At 38.5% G+C, this 12,253-nt stretch overlaps 1 protein-coding gene across 1 annotated transcript in view; it reads right to left on the bottom strand.

Moving 5' to 3' along the window:
* Positions 1-12,253, bottom strand: part of zc3h3 (zinc finger CCCH-type containing 3) — a 56,437-nt gene that overhangs the window by 28,335 nt on the left and 15,849 nt on the right. The window contains exon 4 of the mRNA XM_044129879.1: positions 1,621-1,771. Within this exon, the coding sequence (XP_043985814.1) occupies positions 1,621-1,771 (151 nt within the window). The remainder of the gene's footprint in view (positions 1-1,620; positions 1,772-12,253) is intronic.

Here is a 12,253-nt window from a genome sequence, read left to right on the forward strand (position 1 = left end):
CAGTCTCCAGTAAGGTCAAAACTATTTAAACCTTGTGTTAAGTTGCTGGTAAAGGCTGTAGTTTTAAGAGCAGCATGTGGTTCAGCGATGAGCATGAAGAGAGATGAGAGCTGAAGACCTATGTGAACCAGGATATGTAGGTGTGATAGGTCAAAGATAAAGAGGAGCACTCAGTAGTTAAGAGCAAAGAATATGAGCTTATGAGCTCAATAGCATCAAACTGATGAAAGGACCTGCTGGTTTTTGGAGTTCTACCGATAGATAAGCTTGAGACATGAACGAGAAAGAGGACCCTGTCCCAGAGGACCTGACCTGTTCCCCTCCCTTCCTATCTCTCTCCTCAATTGTACACACATGGTGATATTTCACAGCATGTCAACGGGCTCAAATTGAAAATCCCTTGATGAATCAATATTTACTGCAGCAGCTAAATGAATAGTAATAAGTCACCAGAGAGGCTGCGGGCAGCCACGCTCCAGGCCTCTCTGTCTCACCAAATCTGGAATATACAAAATAATGACCCCTCCCCCACTTCCTCAACTCCCTCACCCCTTCAAAAACATGGTTGGACAGAATAAAAAACTAACAAAAGTTAATAAAAATGTGAAAATTATAAACCTTTTTAAAACAAACAAAAATAAAAGATCCACAAGTTCTTATTTTGGGATATAGCCTTTTCAAAAAACAAGAGCTGGAGAGAAGTTTTCCTTAAAACCTCAATTTGCAAGAACCCGGGAAATATTTGAAAAGTCAATAAAAACAATAAAAGTAAATTTATGTGAAATACCACAAAATAATTTTTACCGTTGGACCAAAAACTAGAAATTTCATTATAACCTTTTTGAGATTTTACTTGCCCTTTTCTTGTTTCTCTTTATAAACATGATGTCATGGTCTTTCTTCCACACAGCTTGACAAGAAAACCTCCTTCAAGGTCTGGTGTGCCCAACTTTTCACAAACCTTTCAGCTTTTACTCTATGGTTGTTCAAAAGCAATTATACGGTGCAATTTGTATTGTGTGTTCCTGGTCAGTTGAGATTAGATTTAAAGAAAATTGGAACCTGGTAAAGAAAAGATCAGTAAGTTGTTAAAACCCTAAAGTTGCCTTGGAAATTAACAAGTTTTTTGATCCCATAACTTCTAGGAAAGATTCTCTTTGGACAGATGAGTCTAAGACTCAAATTATTTGGATATCAGAAGAGAGGACCAGTTTGGTGCAAACCAGATACAGCACTGACAGAAAATAACTTTGTACCAACTGTGAAACATGGAGCTGGAAGTTTCATAATTGGAAGTCTCATAATTCAATCCAATAGGAAATCTACTATTTATCAGAGTAAAATGTGAGACTGTCTGTAAAAAATAAGGCTGAAGCAAACACTGAAACATGAGATTTTGCTTGCCTGAGCTCATGCAAGTATACTCAGGTATACAGATCTGTGTGACTAAATGCACATCTGTAAATTCACCAAAAATGGGCTGAGAATGAAGAAATGGAAAAGCCAGCCATTGTGGGTGGGGCTTACTGATGTCAACATTTTATTCTCTAATAATTCCCTTCCCTTTTTATGGTTCCTGCTGATGCCTGTGATAAAAAAACAAATGTTATCATATATTACCTGGCTGACTGGATCTTCCTGGCTCGCCAGGAGAGCCCCGTGTTGTAGTGCGGGTTGTGTGCAGCACTTGTACCCGGACGGGTCACCATCTTGTAGCGGGTCCTAAACACCCGCTTGGAAGCAGGGCTTAGATGGGATGTGAAGACGGCGTCTGTGGACAGCAGTAATTAAGAATGGATGAGTCTGACCACACACAAAACAGAGGCCATGGTAAATCTATCCAGTCAGCATATCAACAAATGCACATTCACATCACTTCAAACACACACGCACACACACGCACCTACATGCAGGTTTGAAGACTCTGGCAGGTGTGCTCTTTAATAAGCTTCACATATAAAAATGAAAGGGAATAACAGAGGCAGAATTTTTATGAGTCTAATAAATCATGTGCTCTGTCTCTCTGTGCTGTGCCTTCATCCCTCCTGCCCAGCCTCCTCCTTCCTTCTCACTTTAAGTCTCATTCGTTATATCTTTTTACAAATCCATCAGAGAAGACGCACAAGACTAGAGCGATTGGAATGGGGAAAAATAGGGGTGCTTGTGTTTTTATTTATTTATTTGTCTGCATATCCATCATGTTGTTTTATGAAGGCCTGGCCTGGATGACACTCCCACACAAAGAACTGAATTTACATTGTGGATAATCAGAGGTCCTGTTCAAATCAGTTTACCAAGACAGAAGGCGTCGCAGGAGCAGAGCGTGTCTACTCAAGTCTGAAATAAAATGTTGGTAAGGTTTTATTCTTTGCATTTGCCAGACCTGTTCGCTGCATCTGGTAGTTGATGCTTAATATAAAACCCTGAGCAGTGGCCCACAACTTTTATTAACTCTTCAGGCAACAGAAGATGCTAAAATTTGTTCAAATAAAACAACAGGATTAGGATCCAATTTATTTTAGCTTTAAGTTGCTTAAACTTTTAAGCAACTTAAAGTTGCTTTTAAGCTGTTTAAACTTTTAAGCAACTTAAAGTATGTAGAGTTATCACCCCACTGACACTCCTTGAGTTATGTATTTAAAGCACACAAAGTAAGAGAAGAGCTCATCAGCATGATCACATCTAAATGGATAAAAAAAAAATGTTTAGAATTGGTCATGTCATACGTGACTGTGACATTCAGTCAAGATGATGTTAAATTACCTTAAAAAGGGCATTTGTAAAGTGAACTATTATTGCTGAATTAAAACAATACTGCAAAGAAGTTTGTAAAGACTCCTTGGTAGTTATCACAAACACTTGATGATGGCAGTGGTAGACATGAAGTGTGCCACAACCATTAATCAGGAGACAATTGCTTCTTCCCACAGAGCCAGGCTGGTTTAACTGAAGAAAATATGAAATCCCTTTGTGTTATTAATATAAGATTTAAGTGGTATGAGTATATCACTAGCTCCACATTTTTATTAGAATAATCATACTGCCCAAAATGTCATCATGTGCACTTCTTCTAACCCTAACCCCCTGCCTCTATGGCAGAGACAGCACTCAGTCTTCCTAATGAGCGAAGCCCACAGAGCGGTTGGAGGAGTGAGAGAGGGATAACAGATGAGTTTATGTGTCTGATGACAAGCTCACTTTGTATCATCTTTTTCGCACAAGTCTTTAATAACCCACACCATTTTAATTAGTGTCCAAAAACAAAGCATGAATTACAAAGCTGTGGTAGCAAACAATACACTGATTTTCACTTTCACACCTTCTGCCTCCCCTCCCAGGTGTTAGTTTCATTTGTCAGTCGCGTTGCAGCTCTGGATCAGCAGGAGAACCCATCTCAGGCAAACATTTAGCTCAGAACAAATCAGAATTAGGAGAGCTGCTGAGACATCTGCTGAAAGAAAGCGAAGGCTCACACATGAGCACATATGAAGTCTTTAAATTAACGTGCATATATAACATAATGAAAGCACTGTGAAGCAATTAGTAATAACATAACACCCAGTCTTAAGCAGATGAAATAAAAACCTGTTTGGAATTAAAGTTCAAACACTGAGAAAGTAGAGATCCCTGTGTTATGCATTTTACAGCCATACAAAAGAAGTAATAAATAGTTCTTATCTTCACTTTATTGTTATCACAGCACTACCAAAGAATGTCCAGATAAAATTTTAAGTCCATATCACACACTCCTACTGCAAACATTTCTTTTTTCAATATTCTAATTTTTAAAGACTGTAGGGACTCTGCAGTAAATTTCATTCTAGAGATTATAAGGGTCAACGGTTGAGTGCTGAGTTTTCAAAGAACACAGCAAAGGAAAGGACAGCAAAGAGAACAAGCGCAGTGCTGCTGGTTTTTAGAGAAGTAGCTGCCCAGCTTGAAGTTACTTTTCTCCCAAGTCTGTATTGCAGTCAGTGTGATTTGTGCACCCAGTCAGATGACAAATAAGGCTTGTCAAAGGTGTTGCCATGATTCCCACCCTGCAACCTTGTACATGCCCGTAGTTGCTTCCCTAACCTGGACCTTAATCCGTCTGTAAATCCTTGCTGCCAACAGCATGATGGTCACCATGTCCGGGATGCTGACACACAGCTGTTCCACCACGGCTGCTGCTTAATGGCACCTGGTGGTAGTGTTTGTCCTTTGATATATATTTGAGTGTGTGTGTATGTGCTTGAATGGGAACATGGATGGATGGACGGTGCTGCGCTGATTGTAAACCAATGCAGGTTGTGTTGGTTGAGTGGCTCTGGGAGCACTGGGGTCTCAATCTTTCAGTGAAGGACCATGACCAATGAGCATGTGAACACACTCGCACACACCTGGGGTCTCAATCTTTCCTTAATAGACCTTTGACAGTGGACTGCCTTGCAAGTGGCGCTCGGCTCTAGAAAGACGCATGCAGCTTGCACGGGCCCATCCATCTCTCCCTGACGGACCGCCGTGAATCCACAGATAATCTACTCTCGCTGCCTCACCATGCACTCATCGCTCTGTCTGCAACCAGTCTCCCATCTTGCTCACATAAACAGTAGGTTTAAAATGTTTTCTAACCAATCGCTTTACGGGAAGATTTGTGGCAAAGTCTCAGTGAAAAGTTAAAGTTTCTACAGTGGAGTTAATTTATTTATTTTAGATGTACAAATAGGTTGTTATGAACAAACAAACTCTGAGGCTATGCTGGTTTCCATGTTCTTGTCATTGTAATTTGTGAAAATTTATACTTTTTACTAAACATGGCTGCCTTACAGTAAAAATTTTGAGGCAGCGTTCTGGTTTATTTAAAATAATACAACCACAACTTGCACAACTCTCTGTCATGTCTGCTCTACGATTACAGGCCTGATCCGCTTCCATTAAACCAGCTTAAAATTTGGTCAAAACTCTAAAAAATAAAAAAAAATCACTCACTTAAATGCTGTTTTGTCAGCATAAAATGACAGATGGGGCATCACACAAATGGATCTGAATGTGATGAACAACGTAGACGCCTTCACTAAGATGACTGAGCTTCGACTAAATGGTGTGGACTAGGCTTTGAGAAAAGTTCTGCCTCTTGATCCTTCAGCCCTCTGACTGAGGCGGTTGACAGGTCACAACACAGAACATCCAATCCTCCATCCTCTTATGAATCTACTCGAAGTCTGCTCCTCCATACCTGACGGCTTCTTCCAGTGAACAGCGGTCTCTGTATGCCCCCTCCCCGGGACAAGCTGATGGATAATAAATCTTATTATTGACAGTGTCTGTTCCTGCTGCCATTCCATGCTCCCCTCCCCTGGGGCTCATCTTCTGACTCCCACAGCTCCAGCGCTCTCACAGAAGACAGCCGTGTCATGCTAACATCAGATTTAACAAGGGAGTTACCACGATTTAATAACTCAGTGTGAGCCAGCACAAGGATGATAACATGATCTCTGCGTGTTTGACACTCAGTGATGCTTTTTGACACACTATCTGGAGGTGCCAGGACAGTTTAATGCCAAACCGTACCAACATAGAACTTCATTCCTTGTTCTTAAAAAGCCTACATCCCCTTACTCATGATGCATTCAATGTTTGAGCTATTGCTCATTCTTAAATTGGGGCAGGATATCTGAATTGGTGCTTAAGCTTGTTTTTACATAAAGAATGTATTTAACTGCCTTTCATCAATACTTTATAGCAACGTTTTTGCTGAAATGACAGTTACCCAACATTGTGCAGCACTTTTATCAAGTCTGAGGACTCCAAAGAGCTTTACATTACATTCAGTCAATCACCCATTCATGTATTTTCCTCAGATTAAAAAGCTCCCTCAAAGTAAAATATAATTAGAAAAATATGAGGTTTAAGGGGTCAGGGATTTCTAAAACTAAATGCTCATGTGAAGTCAGACTTCACATGAGCTTAATTTATTCCTGAAGAGTAAAAACATGAGTTGATTCAAAGACCCAGTGTAACTGTAAATGTTGATAACTAAGAGATGGTTCAGCTCCTCTTTGCTTCATGACTACCGGTATATTAATGCATGACTGCAAGTCAGCTAACATAGAAAAACAACTTTATATATAAATTACCACTAAGCAAAAAAAAAAACAAAAAACAAAACAAAACATTTTGCCCTGTCTTCTGAATCTCCTTCAGGATTTTAGAGGAATACTTGAGGGATCTACAACCATGTGTGCATGAAGAAATTAGTTGGCACAAACTGTTGGGTCAATGAGGCCACCCACAGAAATTGTAGACCTCTGGCGCTTGCTGTGAGCAGATGATGCCAGCCAGCAGGGTGGTAGTGATGTCATGTCACCTCAGTTCAGAGGGGTGTGTTTAAAAGCAGGGGTGTTGGTTGGGGGAGAAAATTCATGTGTGTGTGTGTGGGAGGGCTATTCGCTTGTGCCTCGTCCATCATCATAGCAGAGTCATAAGCTGTAAACGACACCAGATGACCTGGAAAACTTCAGCCTGACCAGGGGAAGGAGGGCAGGAGGAACCCTCTACTCAAATTAACAGCAAAGGGTTGCTGCACAAAACTAAATTTATAGAAACTAGGAAGGTACTGTAGAAAATCATCGTCTTTGTGTGTTTAATATGTATTTTAAGTTAATTTGTTGGGGTACTGACATGTTTTTGGCATGAAATTATCAACGCGAGAAAATAAAATTTGACAACTGACAACAAGTTTTATACATTTTGAAGTAGAACTATTATGGATATTTGCATATTTCAACATATCCATTTGGGTCTCAGCTGAATCTTAGGAACATGTCTAACTTTTTTTCAATTACTTGACAAGTTGGGCTGTTTTAAGAAAAACAGATATTTTACATTCAACAAATTGAATCTAAACTGACACAAAATGCATAATAAAATAAAAAATCTTGCACAATTTTGTAAGTTGTTTTGTAAAAGATTATATTAATTAAATACTAAATTTCAGATATTAGTAGGGCAAGTTATAAAGTCAACAACTGGCAAACAGACATGAAAAACTATATTTAAGATTTATTGATAAATATAATCTGCTTTAAAAAGAAGTAACTTTTTCTTTTATGGCCTCTTTCTATGGAAAATTGTTGTTCAACCTGAATTTAGAGAAATTGACAGGTTGTCAATTGTCAAAGACAGATTGTCAAAGCTCCCTCTCTGTATGCTCCAACCTTGCAGAATGTAACATGATAAGACTAAGTGCCATCCTATAGCCAAAATAAGGTTGTACAAAGTGTTAACAGGAGTGGTACCAATAACTGAGGAGACAAGTTAACCCTGACAAAAAAGCCATTGATAAAACCCTTTTGAGGGATTAGAAGAGAAGAGTCTATAGTTTCTTCATTGTAGTAAATATGTAATCTTTAAAAATTATAAGTTGATTTTAAGTTCAATCAGTTATAAATTGAATTAAAGTGTAAACTCTTTTACCATTGTCTCTAAACAATGAAAACACAATCCAAGTTTTTTTATTCTCTCCTTATGTTGAAGAATATGCAATGACAACATCCTTGATGAATAATTAAATAATAGTTTCTATATTTGCTTTTCCAGAGCAATTGAATGTTCCTGCAGCCATAAAGAACATCAATAAGGTAAATAAAACATGATGAAAACATGTTTTCCCTGTGAACTAAACCTTAACCTCGACCTGATCCCGAGAGCTGTCAAGATCTTTAACCTTGATCAACATTCCCTCACTTTATGATGCTGTCGAGCACATCCAGTTGTGTCCCATGATATTTGTGTTGCACATGTAAAAGTCATGCCTGCTCAAAAGGATGATGCTGGCTGTCAATCAGCAGATCCATTACACACATCAGGAAGAAGTGCCCAATGCTTTGTCCACTTAGGCAAGTCATTATTACATAAGTTACAAGTGCATCTATTTGTGAGCACAGAGTGGGCGTGTAGGTATTTGTGAATGGAAGGATAAGTGCGGCTTATAAAGTGTTTGTCTCTGAGAGGTTGGGCCACTTGGAGGTTAAGTGAAAGAATCTCTAAAGGACAAAACAATATTCCACAAGGGACATGAACTTCTGCCCTGAGAGAAATATGACAAGATCTTTAAGCTAATAAACAACCCTAAGAGGGGCAGACAGACGGACTGATCTTTTTTTTTTCCCTTTCAAAATGTGAGATTCAAGTTAATATTAACAATATTTTTTATCTGAACAAAAAAATGTCAGCATTTAATCTCAATTCTTACATTGGTTAGGAAAATAGTAAAATCAAATCCCAGATTTTTCAAGACAGTTTAGGAATTCTTGATGAATTCTATTTTATTGTACTTTAAATTGCTCTTGCATCCTATATAAAAAGAAACCTTTTGGCGACTGAACGTTTCATAAGGTATGAATGCCAACAGCCTTTATTCAAAAATATTAGCTATTCTTCACAAGCAAGTAAAAATTAGGTCCTTAAATCAAGAAAGGATCTGGAAATAGTCCAAGCAGTATACTGCCTATAGATTTTCCATTTTTAAATGATTTACATTCTCTCCAGCACAAAGTCACAACCATATGGATCAAATTCAGAAAACATGTATTTAAATGCAGTCAGTTTTCCCCTTGCAAAATTGTTGCTATGTGGTCAACAAAATAAGATTCCAGGCAGAACACTTAGGATTAAGTCCTGAGACACTGTGTGGTTTCTTTGTTGAATTTTTTGTTGCTACAAACAGAAAATGACTTTTGCTTGGACATGTTGGCTGACAAGACTGTTGCAGTGAAATGAAGCAACATTGAGAAAGAAAGGATGTTGGTTTGACTCCATCATACTGAGTGATGGGTTGAAGACACATGCCGTATCCTGCAGTTTGTCAGTCACCACACACATAGAGAGCAGAGGTGGATCACCGGTGTAGATTTAAAGCAGAACTGAGCTCCTGGCAGCAGACGCCAGAATGGTGCACATCCATCATGTTGCTGATTCTTTTGGGTTAGTGAGTGATGAGCCCCAGTCAGCCGGTCAGACACTGAGTCTCAACTTCTGTTTCAGCCACAGAGTGAGAGACAAGGACGTGATGTACAAGGCCAACGGGAGTCACTCCGGCATCATGAATGTGTCAAAGTGTTAAGAGAGAAAGGAGACACCAGAGGATGCTACTGCGCTAAAAGTATTTAGAGAGTGTCCCCTCTAGGATTGTAACTGAAAGAATAAAACCCTCAAAAAAATCTGATCCAACAGATTTTACTTCAAACGAAAGCAAGAACATAACAATTATTTCTATCACTAAAAAAGTCCATCTTTTGATTATTATATTTTGAATATTACCTGTAAAGTCTATCTACAGTGATATTTATTTTCTTAAAACAGACGTAAGTAAAAATATAAAATTAATAGTAGCTACGTCACTAGCTTCCAAATTTTTAATGTCTCTTAGCTGTTCTGCTCTTCATAGAGTTACACTAATAATCCCATATTAATTGTTATTTAACTGAACCATCTGACTGTCGGCTGTTATCCCCATCTGGACGATTGTTGCAAATTTGTCACAATCTGCTCCTGGTCTCATTCAATACAGTCATAATATGTGTACCGCACTAATATGAGTTGATTCTTATGCCGTCTAATGCCTAATTTGTCTCATTGGCAAGATAAACGTCTACATTTCAGGTAATAAGAGGATAAACATGCAATTAGGGGGGTTCTACCTCTAGTTCAAACCATTTGTGAACTAAGACTATGTGGCCTCCACGTGTTAATGTAAAGGTTTGTATGTCAAATAGTCCAAAGAGTGTAGATTTCCAGATGATCAAGGTCAATGAGACTGATATTTGACCTCCGAGTCTGTGTGTAATGAAAAGAACCAGCTTAAATAACTAAAGAACTGATGGTTCACTTTGGCCCTTAGCCTTGATCAGATCTATAAGAGGAGCTCAGGATCCTGGCATTACCGAGGTGAAAAGTGAGGGTTCACAGGTTAAAGATCAACAGGGACAAAAGGTGGGGAAGACTCTGGTCAGCCAGGGTGCTAATTTGGTAAGGGTGTTAAGGTCAAAGCACTTTCACTCCTCCCCCCTCTGATTCTGTGGAAAAGCAGTAAGCAGGACGGCCCAAGAATAAACAGGCTACTTTTAGACTTTTTCTTACTAATTAATTCTCTCTCCAGGAATTTACTTGTTTCTCTTCACCAACTTTAGCTGTAATAGTAAGCCTTTATGGAATTAACTCTGGGTTGTTACCTTGTATGTCCACATATGTGTCCTTAGCACTTTTTGCCCTTCTCTTGTGTAGTATCCTCACCCATTCATGGCCCCCTCTTTTCACAGTGGCACTCTGGGTGCAGCTGCCAGGGCCTAATTGGTCCCTTTGGGCCCAGAGGGAGCTGGCAACAGTCCGCTAAAGTGCTGATCACAACCAAGAGGAGTGGGCATCTGCTAGGAAGAAACGCTACTGCTGAACCGTTGGCATGAATACCCAATACACGCACACACATTTATATACACATGTACTTAGCCATATACACAGTGAAAGGTCTTTCAAAGTCACAGCAGGCTACAGTATAGCACAACTAGATGTAATTATTTAAAAAAATAAAAAAAAATCTTATGATGCCTAACAGAAAATTACAGCAAGATTCATAGATGTTTATCTTCTCAAGATATTTTAATGCTACATGAATCACGACATGAGGTTTTAAAGAGGATGACCTCATAAGAATCTACTACAACTGTCACAATATCTGAATGAATGTTCTCTGTTTTATTTCTTTGGTCAGGATTAGCAAGGTCACTTTCTTAAAAATGACTAAAAACCTTTGAAACAGACAAGATCTAACATATATCAGTTTTCCCTCATCTATATAATCCATTTGTATCTTTGCTATCCTTCAATTTATGACAGTTCTTCCTGATGTTTAAGAAGTAATCTATTAACTCAGTTTGTCTGAAAAACACTGAACACTGCAAAGCAGGATTGCATTACATAAATGTCTACTTTTCTCAGAAACAATATAAGAAATGCAAGATTTTATGTGGTTGACATTTTTATTGAATCTTGCTCATCAATCATGATGCTCATTGACTTTTAATACAAGCCATGTAGGAGTATTTGCATTTGCATTGAGTAATTTAGTGTTTTTGTTCTTTATTGGTCTCTAGACAGCGTTTTATTTCAGTTGTTACATATCCGAGGAGGGTTGCTAACAAGGTGAAACAAACAGAAACACCTGATATGTCTACTCTATATTTTGTCCGATGGCTTACAGCTTAACAAACATGATTTTCTTGTATTCCCGTGTTTAAACACCAAGTTTAATTTTCTTTCTCTAAATTGGAGTTTACATTATTAATGACGGCCGTTTGGATAATGAGTCCAGCATTACCGCCATCGAACAAGATGATCAATAATATCTGCTTGTGTCTCTGCAGAGACAGAGTGAAGTATTTAACAACTAAGACCCCCCAATGACATGACACAAACTACCCACACACACATCACAGGTCCATGCACACACAGACATAAGAGAACTGTGGACAGGAGACAAATTAACCACTTTCAAGAGAGCAAATCACAAAGGAGCAAGGGACAATAAATGGTCAATGATCAATACTGCCTGCTTTAGGGGAGCGTCCACACAATATCAACATTTAACACAAGTACATGGGAAAACACACAAATGTGTGTCCCACATAAAGTGTGAGTTTTTTCTGTGATGGAGTAGGTCTTTACGGATGATACGCTGAACATTAAAAGATATGTGGCATTCTTCTCCCAGTTCTTCTATTTTTAAACTCCTTTTTAACACTGAAGCTACAATGACAGGAGACAAAGTAGCCATTTCCCTCAGAGCAACTCACCACCAACAGCAGAAAATGAACTACCCCAGATCAATACTGCACTCTCTCATAGAGTCGCTGTCGTCTTCTCTAAGGCTGCACAAGGCCCACTAAAAATATAACAAGTTTTGCCTCAGTTATAAAATGAGGATGCATCTGTTTGGTTTAACTACCATTTAAAACCCTAACTCGACTTTTACTTTCACCCATAGAGTGATGTGATTGATTAAGTTTATCAATTGGTTAGGATTACTTAAGAAGTAAACCTATGCCTTTAGCCAGCAATATAAATGGTGAATACAGGACTAACCACATATGTTTTTTTTTTTTATATAATCATTACTATTGTTCTTAATTTTAGATTTTCGAGTCATCTCAAGCCTCAAAGAGACAACAAAGTCTCTTTGAGGCTTGTTTAACTTACCAATGTAAGTTAAACAGAA

Source organism: Gambusia affinis, linkage group LG10, assembly GCF_019740435.1.
Source record: "Gambusia affinis linkage group LG10, SWU_Gaff_1.0, whole genome shotgun sequence".
Taxonomy (NCBI): domain Eukaryota; kingdom Metazoa; phylum Chordata; class Actinopteri; order Cyprinodontiformes; family Poeciliidae; genus Gambusia; species Gambusia affinis.